The sequence below is a fragment of the Triticum urartu genome, chromosome 4 (assembly GCF_003073215.2).
Source record: "Triticum urartu cultivar G1812 chromosome 4, Tu2.1, whole genome shotgun sequence".
NCBI lineage: Eukaryota > Viridiplantae > Streptophyta > Magnoliopsida > Poales > Poaceae > Triticum > Triticum urartu.
In genome coordinates, this window is record NC_053025.1 from 32886674 (window position 1) to 32911629 (window position 24956).

A 24956-nucleotide genomic window follows, 5' to 3' on the forward strand; every position below is an offset into this window, starting at 1 on the left:
AATCCGAAGCATACCGTCGATCATCCGACGACCAAGCAATCACGCGAGCACGACATCGAGATTTGTTAACGAGGCTCACCGATATGGCTATGACTATTGAGGATTTATTGCATACAAAGAACTATTGCATGGAAAAGCTTACCTTCAGCCGGCCGATTGCTTGAGAGCGTCCGCCGCCTTTGTGTCCGTCAGATTGGCTCTTGATCAGACGGTCGAGATCAACCTCTCCGTGTCCACATTTCTGCAACTCGTGCTTTGTTCAGAAAATAGAGTTTGCAACTGCTTTTGGTTAGATCCCATGGCGGGCAGAGACTCGTGCGGCTGGGAGGGCGATGCCGGCAAGGATTCCAGCCGGATCTCGCCGGATCCGGCGAGGATGGCGAGCGGGCAAGAGCCGGCACGAAGCCTCATAGTTTAGTCCAGAGCTCCAGGTTGTGACTGTTGAGAATTTATTGCATACAAAGAACTATTGCATGTGGTGTCTCAAATGTTGTGTTGTCTCCTTCAAGGTTTTGACACATGTGAAAAAATGATGCAATGATGTTGCAAGAGTATAAAATTTTGTTGCACATAGGGGATTTTTGCTACAATGGTCGGACTGCTCGGATTTCGATTTTCTGTGGCATCTAGGCCTCGGGTAAAAAAATATCATAGTCCATTCAGAATTAGTAAAAAAAAAGTTCATAAGATGTCACAAATTACATGGGACTCGTAATTCTCTCTACACCGAAACCATGCCATGCCTACACAATCCACATCCATACGAACTATCCATGAAGAGGAAGCCACCCCCAATAATGGTGGCTTCCCACCGAAGCCAAATCGAAACTGGGACGCGAGCCAGCCGTGAGACTTCAAAGGATGATTGTTATAAGCATTTTTTTTTATAGTAAGCACAACAGCCATTGATTGATATAGAAATTTCACTATTTCTCTCAATTTTGATAAACCAAACTATACTAACACATTTACATATGGTACTGTTGAAACAGACTTCAAAGGCCAGTGTCAACAAATCAGCTCAGCTTCATTGAAGCTATCTGGGTAGCAATCTCCATGGCCTCCTTGACCCGAGAAGCATCACTTCCCTGCATTGCAGGATTCAGAGATAATTAGTAGATTTTTTACCAAAGAGACTTCGCTTAAAGATTAATAAAAACAATGCCTCACCTGGCCCTGGGCAAGACCGTTCTTGCCGCCGCCTCCTCTCCCCTTGAGTGGTGCGATTGAAGGTGTAAGCCAATCCAACACCTTGAAGCCATTGGGTGCGTCGGGAGGTACACCAGCATAAACAACAGCCTTGTTTGATGCCTCGTCTGTGCTGAATACCATCATCGGCAGACTCTGGGAAAGTTTTGACACAAGGAATACAAATTTAATGTTTTGATTGGTACAAAAATAAATTGTTGGAGCAAGTTAGAAATTATGCTGTGTATCTATAGTTATTTTTAGATGAATGATGGGGACATTACTAGACATAAATGGATTGGAGTACTGACCTTGAAACGGTTCATGGCTTTGACAACTGCTTCACGGACAGCAGTGGTGTCAAGACCGACATCGGCACGAGCAACACAGAAGGGTTTTCCTTCAGAAAGAGCAGCTTCTGCGGCATCCATGGCAGTCTTGACAGCCTTTTGGATATTTTCTTCGCCCATTTTCTTCTTCGCCTTCCTAAGTTGATCCTGATATATGCAACACAGCTGTAATCAGCAGCTTTCATTTAAACTACCAATAGAATACCAAATATCGTACTAAATACTTTCTCCTTGACAAGATGTGACAAATGACTGAAACAAATACAGACCTCCAATTTTGAGATATTGCCTCTTAGATCAGCTTTTCTTGCAGCTGGGATAGCAGCTGCATCCAGTGTGTTCTTGATGGACCCAATTTTCTGATGAAGAAACATCATTCTTAGATACGATCTAGTACAAAGCAGATCAACAGGAAATGGCTACAAAGTAAAACTGACACCATCTATTCATATAAAGGCCAAGGACATAATATTTGGAAGAAAACAAACAAAAATCCCAAAATCTTTTAATAATATCCAATTTATGAGAGTATCACAGCCATATATATATAGCTCATACTGAAGAGACACAAGAACAAAAGGGAAAAGTTTAGTACCATTTCCAATGTCGCTCCGTCCAGTAGTTTAGATGCTTCATTGATATCAGTTTCGATCAATTGTGCCAACTTGATAGCCTGGGAGGCACACTCAGCAGTAACAGCCATTATCCTCCGAACACCTTTTGCGATACCCTCTTCAGATATGAGGGCAAATGCTGCAGCATCTCTAGTGTTCGAAATGTGCGTACCTGATACACATAAACTTCAGATGACGTAAACGCACAAACGTAGAATTACATAGAACAGAGCAGTAAATAACTATACCTCCACACAGCTCAGTTGATATGGATAACCATTGTTTGCTTTCAGGGTTTGCAAGCAGATCTTCCACTTTGGGACCAATCGATACAACTCTTACAGGGTCAGGGTAGATCTACAAAGTCCAAATGTAAAGCGAATTACGAGAAACAGCAGGGCAGGCAAACGAGATATGAGAACATGGTATGTCAAGCTGAGTAAGAGAACGCACTTCGCCGAACACCGCTCGCAGGCCACTTATGCGCTTCGCGTCAGCTAATTTTATTTCTTGTGCAGATACCTCCAGCCCGTCCTTTATTTGCTGGTTCACTATATCCTCGATTCTTCTCAAATCTTCAGGCTGAACAGGTTTCCCTGTTATTATGTACTAACAGTTGAGTTGACAAGCTGAGGAAAAATATCATGCGGATGCGATATAAAAGGAATCACAGCATACCATGGGAGAAATCAAATCTCAGCTTCTCTGGAAGAACAATGGAACCTTTCTGGTCAACATGGTCACCAAGTACTTCCTACACTTACAATAGCAAAACCTTCATGAGTGAAAAAAAAGCACTCCCCGTAAAATCTGAGAGGCTTGAGAACATACCCTTAGAGCAAAGTTCAGCATATGGGTACATGTGTGGTTTGGAGCAATGAGAGCACGCCGTGTGTAATCAACCTACCAAGAGTAATAGAAGTATCCCAATGTAATTTAGCAAATTTCACAGGTTAACTGATTCGGTATAAGGAATTAATCAGTAAAGAATGTTACCTTGCATTTCACTTCATCGCCAACAGACAATGCCTTGGAGTCAGGCCCTTCCAGAGATGAACAGATATGCAGGACATAGCCAGCAAACACTTGGACATTGTTCACAGCGAAAGATCCAGATGGCCCCTCGATACTCCCAGTGTCATAGATCTAATCCAGAAATATCATATGGCATGTCAAAAGAGTTCATACAATGCATGGCGCAACTCTAGAACATGCAGGAGAGCTGTGTATCGTTCATTAAAAAGAGGAAAAGTTTATATATACAAGTATAAAACCAACAGGAGGTATCACTCTTCAGGGTGCACTAATCGTTTTTTGTTCTGGTTACAATCAAAGAATAACTTTCAAACAGAAATTATGCGTCTACTTTACTAATGAATGAACCAACATAATTCTGTTAAATTTAACAAAATACTGTCATGTGGGGCCATTGCTACAGGAGGACACCGACATCAGCTCAATAGTTACTATAGAAAATATCTAACTCGCAAGCGAAGGTAACCATCGAGCTGTAGTAATGGCCCACATGACAGTACATTAAAAGAAAAACAGAATGTCATGCTTATTCAGTAGGTAAGCTGATAAAACTCGAGTGGTGATTGCACTTGACATTTTCATTCAACTACGCCAACATGACACTGTCAGAAGTGAAGTTGTACCTGACCACCCTGTTCTGCATAGAAGCTTGTGCTTTCCAAAACAAGACCAAAATCTTCATCACCAGAAGCAGTGGCTATGAACTCTGAGCCAGTATAGATAGCTTTCACAACACTGCTATGTACCTGCAAAATGTGTTTAGGTATATCGGCCATAATCAATATATAAATGTTTAAACACACTGAGAAGTATGAACAGTGCAAGAACAATCAAAAGCTGGTAGCCAGGTAAATTCACTACTTGAAGGTGATTCGAAGAGGGGGTGCTTTGTAAATTTTTGGGCCAAAGTAGAATGAAATTCTACGTAATCCTAAATAGCCAAACCACAACTACATAATCTAATTAATCATTTAACCTCGTGTTTGAATTTCGGGCTATCATTTGTGCTGGCAAGCCCCTGATTGTGCAGCTGCGATGTAGCATTAGCATCCAGGACAATAGATTTGCCACCAGCCTGCAAGAGAACATATATAACAAAATCAGAAATAAGTATGATATAAACCATAGCAGACAAAAGTTGCCCAATCAATTGAGCATCAGTGGCATATAAGAGATGCTATGTTTAAGTTAAGTACAACATTATTATTAAACAACAAACAGCATTAGTAATAATACTTGGATAGCATAAAAAACCACAAAGTGAAGGATTAAGTTTTATATTTAAGGAGAAATAAATACAACCTTGTAGCGAGCATTCCTAGCCTTTTGCCTTGCTTCTTCCATACAAACATTAAAACCCTCCATGTCAACAGAGAGCCCGAAGTCAACTGCCATGACCTATGAGATAGGAAACAACAACGATACCAGAAAACAGACAATAAAAGCTTTAACAACAGCATAAACATGAAAAGTATATTACTGTGAAATTAATTTGATTAAATTTACTGATGAAACAATGAAGAACAAACCTCGGTCAAATCAATTGGATAACCATAGGTGTCCCACAGAACAAATGCATCCTGAAAGTAAAAATAACGGTTGCAAACATGAAAGATACCAATATAAACTTGAAAAGTTCAGCAGGATGTAACAGAACATTGATAAACATGACCGAAGTATGATCTAAGAGGCATGTTTCTATGCAGTGAACTTCCCCTTGCCAAACTTTCCCGATAGCGGAATCGATAGATGTTACCACGGAGCGGTACCTAGCAACCTTCATTCCTGCTTTTCCTCTTGCCTTTGCTACTTGAGAGAATGCCTTTGACCGAGCAGCTCTTCCACTCATTTTATTAGCAATCAAACCTCTTCCCTTCAACTCGTACCGAAGGCTATGTCCCAGTAAGCATTTCCTCTGTTTCCTTGTTTCCCACCTCTGACCTTCCGCTATGACATGACCAGTCCACTAATAAGTCAGGTATCTCTGAAAAGTAAGACCGTCCTCTTCCCTTCGTCAATAGAAGAACTCCAACCATGCTTTCTTGAAATAGCAGTTATTGTCTTCCTGGTCAGCTTTCGACGAGTGACTCTTGGTTGCGGGGCCAGGGGGGACCTACTATCTACTTAACCGCTAGGCAAAGAGGGAGGAGCCAGGAAGTGGGCGTTTAGTGAGGAAGAGACAAAAAAGCATTTAGTCGATAAAGATGAGTGCTTTCGATCGGCAAGAATATATAACACAACACATGCCCAGACAACAAACAGACTATAAGTCTGCTTAGGTGCAAACATCTTCGAGTGAAAACAAAATAAATCAAGTAATGCGGTGGTAATCAAAGCCAAAGCACTTGCCTGGCCACTAAGTACTGCCCCACCATTCTCAGCATCTGCAGCTTTCTTAAATCTCTCATATCCCTGAAAATTACACCAACAGCACAATCAGTTAACTGTCTGAACAACTGTAAGCTTTCTTAGTCTCTGTTTCGATATATGAAACACAATGGCAAGGCGCCTAGTAGGAACTACCCTTAAGATATAAGCATGATAAACATAATCATGCCCATGAGGAAACCAAAGAAATTGGATTACTAATGGTCATTTCACCGAAAAGGTGAGACAATTTATCGTGTGTGCTAATTATTATGATTGAACTAAGCTGTTGTATACCAAGATTGAAACTATCACCCTGGATATGTTCCTTAATGTGTTGCCTCAAAACAAGACACTACCTGGTTACTCGCCACAACACATTAACATATATAAAGCCTTTAGCAGTATCACACGAGCAAAACAGTGGTACAGAAGATATAGGGTATAATTAAACTGGCCCAGAGCCTCCGGAACAACAAAAATTTAGGTTATCTGATAACAAACTAGCTAAATTACTTTGAGACTAGCACATGTTCAGAAGGATAAAGCATGCTTTAAAGAAAAGGATAAAGTATGAAAACACTGCCTAAGAGTGTGCAAACACTTGGATTTGGTTGCAATGAAATTACTAAAACAAACTCCACTCGGGCCAAATTGATGTTACTGTTATGCAAATACTCCTGGCAACCAACATTACCTTCACTAGAGTGTTCTCAAAGCTTGCCTCTTCGTCTTTAATTATATCTTTAATCTTTTTTTGATTGTCCTTCAGCTCAGGAAACACGTCACCCATCAATTGGACAAAAACATCTACAAGGCTGTACAAGCAAGATACAAAATAGTGGTAAATCAAATGATGCTTTGAGAAAAAACGATGAGAGAAGGATGCCAGTCACTGGAAATATGGAGAGAGAATAAGAAACAACTGAAAAAATTGATACAGAACAGCAGAAGTAAAAACACAAAAGGTTGTCATGTTTAAAAGAGCTTAGCCCAATACTTCGTTGTTGAATGTCAATCTGCTAACCTTCAAAGTACCACACAAAAATTGGACAGATGCTAGTTAAGATTTCCTGTAAAATTCCTTTCAAAACAATAAATTGACCAACAGTTCAAATTTCAACAAATTCTGGGCTGGACTTTGTTCTCCCAGTACCCAACCACCCATCAACAAAATCAGCTACAGCCAGGAACCCTGCCTGGTACTGTGTCTCTTTTAAGGAACATGTCCTAATACAGCTAATTAGTAATTATGGAGTTAGCTTATTTAAGAGAATGTACAGATCGACCATTCTACGATCACCAGCTGGCAAACTTCTATGTGCCCACCTCATGTTACTGTACTTTGAATATTCATGTCTATAGACTATAATGTAGTTATTAATTGTACAGAATAGGGTGTACTGGCAATTACGTTCAACTAGCGTGGGTGAATGTTCCATTTCACGACCAAAGCGAAACATTCAGGCTGCCATACCGACTAGAGCAAAATTCTGGACATCTACGGTCATTCTCATAAGCCTTGCATTGCATTTTCAGCATTCCAAGTAAACAAAAAGCTATGAAAATATATTAATAAGGAAAATGTACAGAATAAAACAGATGCAGGTTAGAGTTCTTACGAGCTAAAAAACCCTTTCTTTGCCATCAATTTTTGATGACCAAAGTGGACAGCACGTCTAAGTATACGTCTTAGAACATACTCTCTTCCCTCATTTCCTACAGAAAATCTCGTATTAGAACAAAGAAACATCATTGGATAACACAAAACAAAGCCCTGAATCACTGTAAAAATACAAGAAAATACAATAACTCAGTAGTTGCCACAAAATCTTCAATTCTAAACCATCCGCACTAGATAGGTTGATCAAGATTGTGGATCCGCATTAAGCTGAATGAAGTCAGTGACATATTTTCTGCAGTTGTTGTGAACTTTTATTGCCGAAATATTATGTAACTGCAACATATGTGCACCATATGATGTTATTTTGCAGCTATTATAGATCCAAGTGGTAATTTCTACTGCATACACGACAAGCAAGAGAATCATTAATTGCTTGCTTCATATTATATGTCATTCTAGATTACTAATTAATATTGTCTCACATACAAATATGAGATGGAGCTACTTAAACATCCTATTGTGTAGGATGCGGTGCAGCAAGCAACTTAACAAGGCATTCAGGTGTATTATTATTATTCCATATGTTTACACAACTAAACCATATAAATGGATGGCAATCATTTTAAATCATGTATCCACAAACCAAAACAGTATGAACTCACCAGGTTGAGAACCATCAGCAATAGCAAAAGAAAGGGTTCTTATGTGATCTGCAACAACCCTATATGCCATATCAACTTGCCCAACATCATCGGATCCTAATTTACCAGAGTATGGTTGAATTCCAACGCCTGCCAGCTGCACTCATAATGCATATCAAATTAACAATGAATATCATTTACTTCAGGCAGCAATTTATTACTGTAGTCACAACTCACAAGCACAAAAAGAAGCTGCAAGTGTGCATCTGGACAAAATACCTTGTGGATGGCATCAAATATTGGCATGAATACATCTGTATCGTAATTGCTCATTTTATTCTGAAGGATAGAAGTTAAACGCTCGAAGCCCATTCCAGTGTCAACGTGTTTTGCTGGCAAGGATCTCAAAGTACCATCTGATTCCCTGTTGAACTGGGTATTAAAATAGCCAAATATCAGTGCATAGAACAGATAAAAAAGCAAATAGGTGTGCACCAATAAAACAGAGTAACAGATGGTGTGTTGAGATTAAAGCTCAACAATCTACAAAGAAATGAGTTTCTAAAGAATAGCATGTTAACCTGAATAAACACAAGATTCCATATCTCAATACATGTAGGGTCATCATTATTCACTAATGAAGCTGCATCACGGTTGCCAATACGATCAAAATGAATCTCTGAGCATGGCCCACAAGGACCTGTGTCGCCCATCTCCCAAAAGTTATCCTGCTCAAAGAATACATTGTAATACTGTTCTTTAATAGGGATATTCAGACAATAGTATAGGTCCAACAGAAACGAAGAAAGTGAAACTAGTACAACATAATAATGTCCAAAACAGCCAGGAATTCGACCAACAAACCAAGCACATCCAGAATACCTTGCAACCGAAAGGCAGAACTCTTTCATTCGGTAGATACTTCAACCATATGATTTTCGACTCGGTATCGGGAGTGAGACCAGCTTTCTCATCACCACCAAAGTATGTTACATAAATTCTATCAGTGGGCAATTTGTAGACCTGTACATATGAAATAGCAATCAGTAGGTAGTAAGAAGGTAGCAATTGTTTAAATTTCAGTTGTAAATGTGTACATCTATAGTTTTCACATCATTTTCTTTTTTTTCTTGTTCAGATATATTTATGTTCCAGATACCCTACATACAAAAATAGGCAACATACATGTCTCTGACCAGAACAAGATTCACTCTGCACATAATGCCTTTATATCTTAGATGGGAGGTCAGAAAGCCAGAGTCAATGAATATATAACCAAAACGACCAAACTTGTTGTACAAAACAACGATTAATTATTAACTCTGGCAAAACAGTAAAGAGCTCAGTTTTGCAAACATATACACGGGCCGGATTTTAACGAAAAAAATATATTTCAGGGTGCTTTTCATTAAGGCATGAATGGAAATTTTAAGTGTTATACTGTACATTTGAACATTTATAAGTAATAACAATACAGTTTGTCCTACTAACTTATCATGGGTGCACAAAGTCATCGGTAAACAAACAAACCTACTCCAAACAGGCACACAAATCAAAATACATTGCTAATTTCTCACAATTTTAAATAATCCTCAACAGTCCAATCATTAAATGAAAAGTATAAGATCACCGCATAAGTTACAGACCCTCATCATCGTTTCGTGCTTAATCATCCCCAAAACACAAGCTTTCACTCACCATTGAAACCACCAAAGTGAACCAAACATCCCCAAAGGTACAGAGGTCTATACAAACTAACACGCAAGGGACCAGAACTTCAGAAGGGGCTGAAGGCAAGAAGAATCGGATACCTGGGTGAGGAGCTCCCACGCATACTCGATGGCCTCCTCCCTGAAGTAGTCCCCGAAGGACCAGCTCCCGAGCATCTCGAAGAAGGTGTGGTGGTAGGTGTCCTTCCCCACGTCGTCCAGGTCGTTGTGCTTGCCGCCGGCGCGGATGCACTTCTGCGTGTTGCAGGCGCGGCGCAGGCGGCCCAGCGGCGAGCCCGGGGCGGCCAGGCCCAGGAATATCGCCTTGAACCCGTTCATCCCGGCGTTGGTGAACAGGAGCGTGGGGTCGCCGACGGGCACCACGGGGCTCGACGGCCATGGCGTGTGCGACCTGGACTTGAAGAAGTCGATGAAAACCTCCCGGACCCGGCCGGCCGGCCACTCCGGCGGCACCTCCATCGGAGGGCCGACCGTGGATGATCGGAACGAGGAGAGGTCGACGGCGGCGGCGGCGGGAAAAACCCTGGTGTTTGGCTTGGTGATGATGAGTAGGCGGCACGCTGTCAGGGCAAGTGCAACATAGAAGAGACTTTCGGGGTCAAAGTTGTTCCGAAAAAAGGTAGGGGTAGGAGTATATATTTACACTTTTACTAAGCTTGCCCCCTACGACTCCTCTTCACCAAGCTTCTGTGAGCACAAGCTGGACGAGATTGCGACTAACTTGGACGCTTCACTGCTCGCTCACGCACAAACCAAAGTGCTTAGGCTGGATGCCTTAAACTGCAAGTTTTGTTTCACTCAAAGTCATAATCAGTACCTGGCTGCGAGTAGGCTATCCCGCGGTTTGGATCATATATGCAGTTAGGAAACAAGATGGGTATACGGTCAGCCGCCGCCTCCAAAAAGGTAGGGTTCTCTACCTCCAGCCGGCTCCGGCACCGGTCCGTCCCATCTCCGGTGGCCTTAGGGCCATGGAGACGGAATGGATCTCGGCCCTTGCCGGTGATGAGGAGTAGAAGAGACTTTCGGGGTCAAAGTTGTTCCAAAACAGATACGAGTATATATTGATTACTAAGCTTGCCCCCTACGACTCCTCATCACTAAGCTTCTGTGAGCACAAGCTAGACGAGATTGCGCTTGAACGCTTCCCTGCTCCCTCACGCACAAACCAAAGTGCTTAGGCTGGATGCCTTGAACTACAAGTTCTGCGTGAAAAAGTTTCACTCAAAGTCATAATCAGTACCTGGCTGCGAGTAGGCTACCCCGCGGTTTGGATCATATATGCAGTTAAGAAACAAGATGGGTATATGGTCAGCCGCTGATGTCTACTATACAATCTTCTTTTTGTAGACGTTGTTGGGCCTCCAAGTGCAGAGGTTTGTAGAACAGTAAATTTCCCTCAAGTGGATGACCTAAGGTATATCAATCCATGAGAGGCGTAGGATGAAAATGGTCTCTCTCAAACAACCCTGCAACCAAATAGCAAAGAGTCTCTTGTTTCCCCAACACACCCAATATAATGGTAAATTGTATAGGTGCACTAGTTCGACGAAGAGATGGTGATACAAGTGCAATATGGATGGTAGATAAAGGTTTTTGTAATCTGAAAATATAAAAACAGCAAGGTAAATAATGATAAAAGTGAGCGTAAACGGTATTGCAATGCTAGGAAACAAGGCCTAGGGTTCATACTTTCACTAGTGCAAGTTCTCTCAACAATAATAACATAATTGGATCATATAACAATCCCTCAACATGCAACAAAGAGTCACTCCAAAGTCACTAATAGCAGAGAACAAACGAAGAGATTGTTGTAGGGTACGAAACCACCTCAAAGTTATTCTTTATGATCGATCTATTCAAGAGTCCGTAGTAAAATAACACGAAGCTATTCTTTCCGTTCAATCTATCCTAGAGTTCGTATTAGAATAACACCTTAAGACACAAATCAACCAAAACCCTAATGTCACCTAGATACTCCAATGTCACCTCAAGTATCCGTGGGTATGATTATACGATATGCATCACACAATCTCAGATTCATCTAAACCAACACAAAGGACTTCAAAGAGTGCCCCAAAGTTTCTACCGGAGAGTCAAGACGAAAACGTGTGCCAACCCCTATGCATAAGTTCACGAGGTCATGGAACCCGCAAGCTGATCACCAAAACATATATCAAGTAGATCACATGATATCCCGTTGTCACCACGGATAAGCACATGCAAAACATACATTAAGTGTTCTCAAATCCTTAAAGACTCATTCCGATAAGATAACTTTAAAGGGAAAACTCAATCCATTACAAGAGAGTAGAGGGGGAGAAACATCATAAGATCCAACTACAATAGCAAAGCTCGCGATACATCAAGATCGTGCCGAATCAAGAACACGAGAGAGAGAGAGAGAGATATCAAACACATAGCTACTGGTACATACGCTCAGCCCCAAGGGTGAATGAGGGAGTCCTGAATTAGGGGGTCTCCGGACAGCCGGACTATATCCTTTGGCCGGACTGTTGGACTATGAAGATACAAGATTGAAGACTTCGTCTCGTGTCCGGATGGGACTCTACTTGGCGTGGAAGGCAAGCTAGGCAGTACGGATATGGATATCTCCTTCTTTGTAACCGACCTTGTGTAACCCTAACCCTCTCCGGTGTCTATATAAACCAGAGGGTTTTAGTCCGTAGGACAACAACAATCATACCATAGGCTAGCTTCTAGGGTTTAGCCTCTCCGATCTCGTGGTAGATCTGTTGGGTAACGTAGTAATTTCAAAAAAATTCCTACACACACGCAAGATCATGGTGATGCATAGCAACGAGAGGGGAGAGCGTGATCTACGTACCCTTGTAGACCGACAGCGGAAGCGTTGTGACAACGCGGTTGATGTAGTCGTATGTCTTCACGATCCGACCGATCCAAGCACCGTTACTCCGGCACCTCCGAGTTCTTGGCACACGTTCAGCTCGATGACGCTCCCCGGGCTCCGATCCAGCAAAGCTTCGGGGAGGAGTTCCGTCAGCACGACGGCGTGGTGACGATCTTGATGTTCAACCGTCGCAGGGCTTCGCCTAAGCACCGCTACAATATGACCGAGGTGGAATATGGTGGAGGGGGGCACCGCACATGGCTAAGGAACGATCACGAAGATCAACTTGTGTGTCTATGGGGTGCCCCCTGCCCCCGTATATAAAGGAGTGGAGGAGGGGAGGGCCGGCCCTCTCTATGGCGCGCCCTAGGGGAGTCCTACTCCCACCGGGAGTAGGATTCCCCTTTTCCTAGTCCAACTAGGAGTCCTTCCATGTAGTAGGAGTAGGAGACAAGGAAGGGGAAGGGAGAAGGGAAGGAAGGAGGGGGCGCAACCCCTCCCCCTAGTCTAATTCGGACTAGGCCTTGGGGGGGCGCGCGGCCTGCCCTAGGCAGCCCCTCTCTCTTTCCCGTATGGCCCAATAAGGCCCAATACTTCTCCCCCGTATTCCCGTAACTCCCCGGTACTCCGAAAAATACCCGAACCACTCGGAACCTTTCCGATGTCCGAATATAGTCGTCCAATATATCGATCTTTACGTCTCGACCATTTCGAGACTCCTCGTCATGTTCACGATCTCATCCGGGACTCCGAACTCCTTCGGTACATCAAAACTCATAAACTCATTATATAACTGTCATCGAAACCTTAAGCGTGCGGACCCTACGGTTCGAGAACAATGTAGACATGACCGAGACATGTCTCCGGTCAATAACCAATAGCGGGACCTGGATGCCCATATTGGCTCCTACATATTCTACGAAGATCTTTATCGGTCAGACCGCATAACAACATACGTTGTTCCCTTTGTCATCGGTATGTTACTTGCCCGAGATTCGATCGTCGGTATCTCAATACCTAGTTCAATCTCGTTACCGGCAAGTCTCTTTACTCGTTCCGTAATACATCATCTCACAACTAACTCATTAGTTGCAATGCTTGCAAGGCTTATGTGATGTGCATTACCGAGAGGGCCCGGAGATACCTCTCCGACAATCGGAGTGACAAATCCTAATCTCGAAATACGCCAACCCAACATGTACCTTTGGAGACACCTGTAGAGCACCTTTATAATCACCCAGTTACGTTGTGACGTTTGGTAGCACACAAAGTGTTCCTCCGGCAAACGGGAGTTGCATAATCTCATAGTCATAGGAACATGTATAAGTCATGAAGAAAGCAATAGCAACATACTAAACGATCGGGTGCTAAGCTAATGGAATGGGTCATGTCAATCAGATCATTCACCTAATGATGTGATCCCGTTAATCAAATAACAACTCTTTTGTTTATGGTTAGGAAACATAACCATCTTCGATTAACGAGCTAGTCAAGTAGAGGCATACTAGTGACACTCTGTTTGTCTATGTATTCACACATGTATTATGTTTCCGGTTAATACAATTCTAGCATGAATAATAAACATTTATCATGATATAAGGAAATAAATAATAACTTTATTATTGCCTCTAGGGCATATTTCCTTCAAGATCAACTCTTGTAATACCCATATCATCAAGAATAAATCAAGCAGGACATAGGGTTTTACCTCCATCAAGAGGGCCCGAACCTGGGTAAAACATCGTGTCCCCTGCCTCCTGTTACCATCCGCCTAGACGCACAGTTCTGGACCCCCTACCCGAGATCCGCCGGTTTTGACACCGACATTGGTGCTTTCATTGAGAGTTTCTATATGTCGTCGCCGTTAGGATTGATGGCTCCTTCTATCATCGATAGCGATGAAGTCCGAGGTGAGACTTTTCTCCCCGGACAGATCTTTGTGTTCGGCAGCTTCGCACTGCGGGCCAACTCGCTTGGCCATCTGGAGCAGATCGAAAGCTACGCCCCTGGCCATCAGGTCATGTTTGGAAGCTTAAATTACACGGCCGATATCCGCGGAGACTTGATCTTCGACGGATTCGAGCCCCTGCCTTGTGCGCCACGCGGTCACGATGAGTACGATTTAGCTCTACCATCGGACCGTATTCAGGAGATCGCACCGGCAGCCGCTCCGAGCCTCAATTCGGAGCCAGTTGCGCCACCCATGGACGGGTGGATAGACCCCGTCACAGAGGCCGTATCCTCAGCGGCGATCGAGCCGAATATCGACCTTACCCTCCACGAGAGTCGTGTTGCCAAACTGCCGGATCCTTCTCCGGCCACGGACTCCGAACCGCCTGCGCCCGCGCCTATCAAATCCGACTGGGCACCAACCATGGAGTTTACCTCCGCGGATATCTTTTAGCACTCGCCCTTCGGCAACATACTGAATTCATTAAAGTCTCTCTCCTTGTCAGGAGAGTCCGGCAGGATTGGGATGCGGATGACGAAGGAATTCGCGCCCACCCACCACCCACTTAGTAGCCACTGTCGATGACTTAACCGACATGCTCGACTTCGACTCCGAAGACATCGACGGTATGGACGACGATGCAGGAGACGAACAGGAACCACTACCCACAGAGCACTGGACGCCCACTTCATCACATGACGTATACATGGTGGACACACCAAAAGAAAACGACGACGAGGAACGGAAGGATGCAACGAAGGGTTGTCCCCTCGAGAAGCAGTCAAAGCGACGGCATAAGCTTCGCTCCAAATCCTGCCTCGGCAGAAACAACGATCATATAGACCCAGCGTTAGAGCAGGGTGAACCATCGCCGTACCACGGCAACACGGAGAATCAAACCGAACAACCCGACTCTGTCAAAGATAATAGTCCGGACGACATCACACTGGACAGACATCCGGAGCAACAGAATCCCCGTCAAAGGCTTGTTGCCACCATGAGGAGTCTAAAAAAGCAGAAGCAAAGGCTCAAGGCTACGCAAGACACACTCAGAATCAGATGGAGTAAAGTACTCAACACAGCAGTGAAGTACGGCGGTAATCGCCCCACCAAGAGCTACCCGAAGCGGAAGTTGCTACCCGAATTTGATGAGGAGGCCTTAGATCCCCTGCAACCAAAAAATTAAAACGGCCATCTGGCCGGATAGACGACCTCACGGCCAACATAGAGCGGCAAACAATGCCGCACATAAGCCAATACGCGATCCACGTGAGGGCTCGCGTCAAAAGGATGGCACAACCAGATCCATCTATGGACCACACAAGCGCGCTCCAGCATACGATGCAACACAACAAACATCCGAACAACGCGGTACACCCAGATACAGGGGTGCCGCACACCCCCTATGTTTCACCGACGAGGTGCTGGACCATGAATTTCCAGAGGGATTCAAACCCGTAAACATAGAGGCATACGATGGAACAACAGACCCTGGGGTCTGGATTGAGGACTATATCCTCCATATCCATATGGCTCGAGGAGATGATCTCCACGCCATTAAGTATTTACCCCTCAAACTCAAAGGGCCAGCTCGGCACTGGCTTAAAAGCCTCCCTGAAAGCTCCATTGGAAGCTGGGAAGAGCTTGAAGACGCTTTTCGGGTAAATTTTCAAGGGACTTATGTCCGACCTCCGGATGCGGACAATTTAAGTCATATAACTCAACAGCCCGGAGAGTCAGCCCGAAAGCTTTGGAACAGGTTTCTTACTAAAAAGAACCAAATAGTCGACTGTCCGGACGCCGAAGCCTTGGCAGCTTTTAAACACAGCGTCCGAGACGAATGGCTTGCCAGACACCTCGGCCAAGAAAAGCCGAGAACAATGGCAGCATTAACAAGCCTTATGACCCGCTTTTGCGCGGGCAAGGACAGCTGGCTAGCCCGATGCAGCACCAGCGACCCAAGTACATCCGAAGTTAGAGATGGAAACGGGAAATCACGATGCAGTAAAAATAATAAGCGCCGGAATAAAGAAGACAGCCCGAAGAGCATGGCGGTAAATGCCGGATTCAGAAGCTCTCGGCCAGGTCAGCAAAAGCCGCCCTCTAAAGGCGCCAGAGATGAACTGTCCAGCCTAAACAAAATTCTGGACCAAATATGTCAGATCCATAGCACCCCCGATAAACCTGCAAATCATACCCACAGAGAATGTTGGGTCTTCAAGCAGTCCGGCAAGCTCAACGCCGAACATAAGGGGCAGGATACACCAAGCGAAGACGAGGATGAGCCTCACAAGCAAAGCACTGGGGAACAGAAGAAATTTCCACCAGAAGTCAAAACAGTAAACGTGTTACACGTGATAAAGGGGAGAAACAAAGGGGCACTCCCAGATAAATATGCCCAAGGGCCTATCACCACGGAGTTCTACCACTGGCCGTCTCAACCGATCACCTTCGACCATCAGGATTACTCGGCAAGTATCCGGTGCGCAGGATGGGCTGCCTTGGTATTAGATCCAATAATTGACGGATACCACTTCACACGAGTCCTGGTGGACGGTGGCAGCAGTCTAAACCTGATATATCAGGACACAATCCGCAAAATGGGGATAGACCCAACGAAAATTTGCCACAACAATACTACCTTTAAAGGAGTAATGCCAGGCCCAGGGGCTCATTGCACGGGCTCCCTGCTACTAGAGATTATATTTGGCTTCCCCGATAACTTCCGTAGTGAAAATTTAACCTTCCACATTGCTTCGTTCCAAAGTGGCTATCAAGCACTACTTGGACGCGAAGCTTTCGCTCGCTTTAATGCAATACCGCATTACGCTTCCCTCACGCTTAAGATGCCCGGTCCACATGGCATCATTACGATAAATGGAAATATTGAGCGATCCCGGTGCGCCGAAGAGAGTGCGGCTGCCTTGGTAGCCGCACACTAAAACAGCCTCACCAACTAAAGCATTCGATAGGTCGTCAAGACGACGGACACGGTTAGACGAGTCTGACGCAGCTATATGTAATTCATACAGGTTTGATGGCCACACCCCTATTACAATTACAAGGGGCTCAACGCGCGCAGACAAGTGGCAATTTTTACTCATCTTGAATTATACATGGTTTCTTTAAACCTACCTTTTTGCACGACAACTTTTCACCTAAGTTCCTCTCTTTTACAGATGACCATCGTGCTACACCCATCCAGGATACGGCACAACGGAGACACAGGCGCAGACGTGCAGCAGGGACCCGTTCCAAGGATTCTTTTTAGATTAAGACCCTGCGTCAACCTTTTTTACTGTCTCTTGTTGATACACATCCCTCAGATTCTCAGTACAATTGAGAAGGATGCTGACGTCTTGGCATGTGGCCACGTCAGAATAATGCACGTACCTGGACACCAGGGGCTTCTTACAAAGGGCACTGTTTAGGCCTGGTTTACACCATAAAGACCGAATACCTTAGGGAGTGTTCGACGTCGCAAGTTTGGCCTTATATGCATCAGCTCCGAATCATGTCTTTGGTCAAATGTTGGGTTTGCCCGGCTCCTGTGTTTTGCTGCCTTACGTTCTGCTCTATTGGCTAAGGCGGCACCAGGAGAACTACTGTGATTGTGCCCTGGTTCATCCGGACGAGCACCTCAGTAGAGAAAGCTGAAAACTGACTGTCATGATATAGCGCGAGACTGGTCAACCACTCAATGACCTATCGGAATCTTAGAATTCCTCCGCCTTAACGAAGGGCCGTTTCTCGGCCGGGCATGTACGCACCCTGGATTCGGGTGAGTGCGGAGCCACCAGGGGCTATATAGTAGCCCCCCTATCAAACTCATATGGCTAAGTGAAAGTGTTAAAGCATTATAGTCCGGTTGCCTAGTTCGCTGCGCTATCACCTCCTTATTAGGACCAAGATGTTGGATTAAGTGTGAATACGCGTCTTCTGCGAACACCCCCGCATTATATGCGTGGGGGCTGAAGCCGACGACTGCAATCTTTCAGGTTATACACATGTATACATAAACGGCCGAACAGGAGGCATCACAATACTTTCGGGCACAAGTATAAATACAGCCTTGATAAATTCAATAAAACATTTGTTTTTACAATGGGAATACATGTCACTCAAACATAATATTCTTCGAGCACTGAGCCTCTATCAAACGAGCACCCTCAAGAACTTCTTCAAAATAGTGCTCGGCAGCCACTCGGCCTATGGCCGAATCCTGCGCTGCAACAGTGGCAGCATCCATCTCCGCCCAGTATGCTTTGACACGGGCAAAGGCCATCCGTGAGCCTTCTATACACGCCGACCTTTTCATCGCATTGATGCGCGGCACCGCACCAAGGAACTGCTGCACTAAGCTGAAATAGCTATTCGGCTTCGGCTTTTCCGGCCACAGCTGATCCACGACAGACCTCATGGCGAGTCCGGACAACCTATTGAGTTCGGCCCATTCGGCTAGCTGATCAGTCAATGGAAGCGGACGCTCTGGAGCGTTAAACTGCGACCAGATCAGCTTGTCCACTTCACGATCTGTTTGATCTCGGAAGTATTCGGCCGCATCGACAGTGCTCGCCGCCAAGTCCATATATGCGTCTGCCGAACTCCATAGCCGATCCAGAGGGGCATACCGCGGATGTCCGAACTTCCTCCGCAGCATAAAGGGCTTCCCAGCCGCAATATCCCCAGCTTCACGCAGTTCCTCCTTCGCTCTCATGGCAGAGCGGGTGTCCTTGGTCGCCATTGTGGCCTTCTCGAGGTCCATCGCCCTCGCCCAGTTTTCTTCTTCAAGGAACTGGCAACGGTCGGCAGTGTCTTTTAACTTTACAGCCATCTTGGCCATTTTATCTTTGCTCTCGCAATGTGCAGCCTTTTCGGCTCTTAACTCTTCGGCCGCCTTTAAAGCGGCCGCATTACTACTCCTTACTTGTTCTTTGGCTCGGGAAAGTTCCGCCCAAAGGGTTTCCACGGTGGCAGCTGCTATCTCTTGAGCTTGCGTTGGATTTCCCCGAAGAGGAAGGGATGATGCAGCAGAGTAGCGTAAGTATTTCCCTCGGGTTTTTTTAGAACCAAGGTATCAATCCAGTAGGAGGCCACGCTCAAGTCCCTCGTACCTGCACAAAACGATAGCTACTCGCAACCAACGCGATTAGGGGTTGTCAATCCCTTCACGTTCACTTACGAGAGTGAGATCTGATAGATATAATATTTTTGGTACTTTTGGTATAAAGATGCAAAGCGAAAAGTAAAAGGCAAAGTAAAAAAGCAAAACAAGATTAAAGTGATGGAGATTGATATGATGAGAATAGACCCGGGGGCCATAGGTTTCACTAGTGGCTTCTCTCAAGAGCATAAGTATTCTACGGTGGGTGAACAAATTACTGTTGAGCAATTGACATAATTGAGCATAGTTATGAGAATATCTAGGCATGATCATGTATATAGGCATCACGTCCGTGACAAGTAGACCGAAACGATTCTGCATCTACTACTATTACTCCACTCATCGACCGCTGTCCAGCATGCATCTAGAGTATTAAGTTAAAAACAGAGTAACGCCTTAAGCAAGATGACATGATGTAGAGAGATAAATTCATGCAATATGAAATAAACTCCATCTTGTTATCCTCGATGGCAACGATGCAATACGTGCCTTGCTGCCCCTTCTGTCACTGGGAAAGGACACGGCAAGATCGAACCCAAAGCTAAGCACTTCTCCCATGGCAAGAACTACCAATCTAGTTGGCCAAACCAAACGGATAATTCGAAGAGACTTGCAAAGATAACCAATCATACATAAAAGAATTCAGAGAAGATTCAAATATTATTCATAGATAGACTTGATCATAAACCCATAATTCATCGGTCTCAACAAACACACCGCAAAAAGAAGATTACATCGAATAGATCTCCACAAGAGAGGGGGAGAACTTTGTATTGAGATCCAAAAAGAGAGAAGAAGCCATCTAGCTACTAACTATGGACCCGAAGGTCTGAGGTAAACTACTCACACTTCATCGGAGAGGCTATGATGATGTAGAAGCCCTCCGTGATGACGGCCCTCTCCGGCGGAGCTCCGGAACAGGCCCCAAGATGGGATCTCGTGGATACAGAAAGTTGCGGCGGTGGAATTAGGTTTTTGGCTCCTGTTCTGATCATTTGGGGGTACGCAGGTATATATAGGAAGAAGGAGTACGTCAGTGGAGCACCGAGGGGCCCATGAGGCAGGGGGCACCCCCCACCCTCGTGACCGCCTCTCTGATGCCTTGGCGTAGGGTCCAAGTCTCCTGGATCACGTTCGGTGAGAAAATCACGTTCCCGAAGGTTTCATTCCGTTTGGACTCTGTTTGATATTTCGTTTCTTCAAAACACTGAAATAGGCAAAAAACAACAATTCTGGGTTGGGCCTCCGGTTAATAGGTTAGTCCCAAAAATAATATAAAAGTGGAAAATAAAGCCCAATATAGTCCAAAACAGTAGATAATATAGCATGGAGCAATCAAAAATTATAGATACGTTGGAGACGTATCAGCAGCTCCATCTGCAATCACAAAATATTAAAGATACTGGCATCACGCTGCTCTTACTATGTGACATTCACCAAAAAATATCACTTACCCTGTGCCTCGTCAAGCCTCTTATTAACAAGCTCGATGTCGGCATCCGCCGCATCCAGTTGCCGCTTTAGTTCGGCAAACTCATGAGTCTGGCTAGCCACCGGAGCTTCCACTACCTGCACATTAAAGCGGTATGGTTATCACCTGGGACTACGATCCTCTGCTTGCCGCCGTTCTCGGTGACAACCAGAGTCTCAGGGGCTACTACCTACACAGGGCACACCTAAAAATGTGCGGTACTATCACAAATGTATATCATTTTACGTACCTTAAAGCCCATTAGTAGACTCATAAAGGTGTCATGCAACCCACTTTCGGCGGACGAAATCCTTTCCATTATCGTGCCCATCAACATACGGTGTTCTTCCGAGATGGTCGCTCGCTTCAGCAGATCCCTCAGTGCGTCCGACCGCATACCAGACGACGCCGGACTCTTTTGTTTGCCCTCTTCAAGGGCCGGATACTGGGACTTCGGGTGACCATAGGATTATCTTCTGGCCTCACCGGACCCGGGGAGGCCCTCCGTGACGACACCTCAAGGTCGCCCGCGTCTTGAGAGGGAGAGTCCGGGGGAGGCGTTTCGCTCTCCATCATCTCTGGAAGAAGATCCCCTGAAGACGAGCTCTGTTGAGAAGGGCTAAGATCTGAACTACAAGATAAACGCTTCGGTTATTTTCCTTGGAATTAAGGTATAATATCTTTACTATTAAGCATTTTTTATCACTTACGGCTCGTTAGAGGGCTGATCCCCGCGCGGACTTTGTGCGGCAAGAGCACCCTCCGAGGCAGGACCCTCTGGTGGAGACTTCTTCTCCCGTTTGGAAGCCTTGGTTTCCGGCTCTTCAGAGGCAGTCCTCTTCCTTCCCCGGAGCGAGAGAATGTCAGATTCTTCCCCTTGGTTATCCTCCTTCACGGAGGCGCTTATTCCCTCGGTTGGAATTGGTAGCGGTGGGGGGCCGCTTTCGCCCTCATTATTCCCCCCTTTATCTTCCTTTGAGGGCTCCGGGCAAGGTGCTAGCTCGAGCATCTTTTCCAGTACCGGGTTGTCCAAACCCTCAGGAAGGGGGGCCGAACACCGAATAATCTTCGCCTTTGTTAGCCAGTCCTGGTCAAAGAGCGATTTCTCAGAATGACCTCATGATAAATGAAAGACGGTGTGTTCGGCTAGAGGATTACTTACTTGGTCGGCAGTGCGGTTGCTGCTCAGGCCCACGTCCTCGGTAGTATCCGGGCACTCTATTTGGGGCCTAAAGAATGATTTATACATCTCCTCGTGCGTCAGGCCGAGGAAATTTTGAATAGTGCGCGGTCCTTCTGGATTGAACTCCCACATGCGGAGGGGCCGGCGTTTGCAAGGCTGGACTCGACGAACCAGCATGACTTGCACCACCGTAACCAAACTGAAATCTCCTTCGAAGAGATCTTGAATGCGGCTCTGCAGTATAGGCACGTCCTTGGCTGGACCCCAGCTCAGCCCTCTGCTAATCCATGACATCAGTTGTGGTGGAGGGCCCGAGCGGAAAGCAGGGGCAGCCACCCACTTGGCACTTCTGGGAGCTGTGATGTAAAACCACTCCCGTTGCCATAATCCGGACACCTCTGGAAAGGAACCCTTTGGCCATGGAGCTCCAGCGATCTTGCTTATTAATGCGCCTCCGCACGCTACATGCTGCCCCTCGACCATCTTCGGCTTCACGTCAAAGGTCTTGAGCCACAAGCCGAAGTGAGGGGTAATGCGGAGGAAGGCCTCACATACGACAATAAATGCCGAGATGTGGAGAAAGGAGTCTGGGGCTATATCATGGAAATCTAGCCCGTAATAAAACATCAAACCCCTAACGAAGGGATCCAGAGTGAGGCCTAGACCTCGGAGGAAGTGGGATATGAACACAACATTCTTGTTGGGTTCGGGAGTAGGGACGACCTGCCCTCGGGCAGGCAGCCGATGCGAAACCTCGGCGGTCAGGTATCTGGCCTCCCTCAACTTCTTGATATCCTCTTCCGTAATGGAGGAGGGCATCCACCAGCCTTGAAGGCTAGATCCGGACATGATTGAAGGTCCGAAGCACTTGACCTGGGCTTTGGGTGATAGAACTCGAGGCAGGGGAAGGATTCGATTGAGCACGGGAGGGAAAAAAGTAAAAGCCTTGTCCCTTTATAAAGAGGGTGAATATCAAGCATCCTCCTAGTGGCCGTTTGGGACTTGCCTAAAATCTAGGAGTCCTAGGCACGGTTGGGTTACCCATGACCGTATTGATGAGAATCCCGTAATTAGGGGAACACGATCTCTGCTTTGACAAGACGTGTCAAGAAACCGCCTCGCGTTATGTGTGGAGCTGGTTGAAGAAAAATGGTTCGAATAAATCACCGAGCCATGGCCTGATGTCATGTTGCCAAAGCGTGTCAGCAGATTAAGATTTGTGGAAATATTATTCTCTCTACGGTGGTATGTGGAATTTATTTTGTAGGGTCGGACACTATCCTTGTATTCAAATTTTTCTGTGGTGTATTCGGAGGAGGAACCCGCCTTGCAATGCCGAAGACAATATTGCGCGCCGGACTCATCATCATTGAAGCCTGGTTCAGGGGCTACTGAGGGAGTCCTGGATTAGGGGGTCTTCGGACAGCCGGACTATATCCTTTGGCCGGACTGTTGGACTATGAAGATACAAGCTTGAAGACTTCGTCTCGTGTCTGGATGGGACTCTACTTGGCGTGGAAGGCAAGCTAGGCAGTACGGATATGGATATCTCCTCCTTTGTAACCGACCTTGTGTAACCCTAACCCTCTCCGGTGTCTATATAAACCAGAGGGTTTTAGTCCGTAGGACAACAACAATCATACCATAGGCTAGATTCTAGGGTTTAGCCTCTCCGATCTCGTGGTAGATCAACTCTTGTAATACCCATATCATCAAGAATAAATCAAGCAGGACGTAGGGTTTTACCCCCATCAAGAGGGCCCGAACCTGGGTAAAACATCGTGTCCCCTGCCTTCTGTTACCATCCGCCTAGACGCACAGTTCGGGACCCCCTACCCGAGATCCGCCGGTTTTGACACCGACAGTGAACTACTCCCTCCTCATCATGGAGAGCGCTGGGATGATGAAGATGGCCACCGGAGAGGGATTCCCCCCTCCGGCAGGGTGCCGGAACGGGTCTAGATTGGTTTTTGGTGGCTACGGAGGCTTGCGGCGGCGGAACTCCCGATCTATGTTTCTTTCTGGACGTTTGGGGTTATATAAGAGGTGTTGGAGTCGAGAACAAGTCACGGGGTCCCTGAGGCGGCCACGAGGTAGGGGGGGACGCCCAGGGGGTAGTGTAACATCACAAAATTTCAATTTGGAATGGTATACATAGATAATTCATGCATATCATATTTTATTGCACTTCGTTTCACGAATCCTCGAAATCCTAAGCAACTCAAGGACCCTTGGAGAGAGTTGGGGATTTCCCTGTTTTCATATTTGAGTTTTATCAAATATTGGATTCTTGGTTTTAATTATTTTTCTCTCCGAAAATATTTCATATTAAAATACATGAGAGGAGATAATATGACTTCTCCAAAATAAATGAAATATTGGAGGAAAAAGATTAAAATCAAATATTTGATTTTTATCCGGAGTATATTGCTATTTTATTTGAATTAGAAAAATTGCACGTTTTTCAAAGTTGCATTTTAGGGCCAAGAAAATGTTCATTTTGTTCTAAATACTTTATTTAGGCGGTGAAAATTTGTTTTGGCATTTTTAGAATTTTATTTATTTTCTAGGATTTTTTTAGTTTCAGCGGAATTATTTAAAAAAACGCGCAGTGGCTAACTGGGCCAAAGCCCAACCGCCGGCCCACTCCCCGCGCCGCCATCTCCTTGCGGGAGACCGCCGCCGCACCGCCCGAACCAGAGTCCGGCCGGGACTCCACTCCCCCGCGTCGTGCCCCTCCCCCAAGCCACGCCGCCCCCGCCTCCT

At 45.5% G+C, this 24956-nt stretch overlaps 1 protein-coding gene across 1 annotated transcript; it reads right to left on the reverse strand.

The window, feature by feature from the left end:
* Window positions 1-578: 578 nt before the first annotated feature.
* Window positions 579-10152, reverse strand: LOC125550466 (alanine--tRNA ligase-like). The gene is made up of 22 exons (XM_048713465.1): window positions 9631-10152; window positions 8702-8842; window positions 8401-8547; window positions 8099-8251; window positions 7841-7976; window positions 7177-7273; window positions 6252-6372; window positions 5537-5599; window positions 4717-4767; window positions 4490-4585; window positions 4164-4262; window positions 3811-3933; window positions 3149-3298; window positions 2984-3055; window positions 2831-2906; window positions 2606-2748; window positions 2401-2509; window positions 2134-2324; window positions 1808-1897; window positions 1500-1685; window positions 1171-1344; window positions 579-1088 (listed from the first exon to the last, which is right to left on the reverse strand). Exons 1-22 carry the CDS (start codon window positions 10006-10008, stop codon window positions 1017-1019), a joined length of 2868 nt encoding a protein of 955 aa, XP_048569422.1. The 5' UTR covers window positions 10009-10152; the 3' UTR covers window positions 579-1016.
* Between the last annotated feature and the right edge of the window lie 14804 nt (window positions 10153-24956).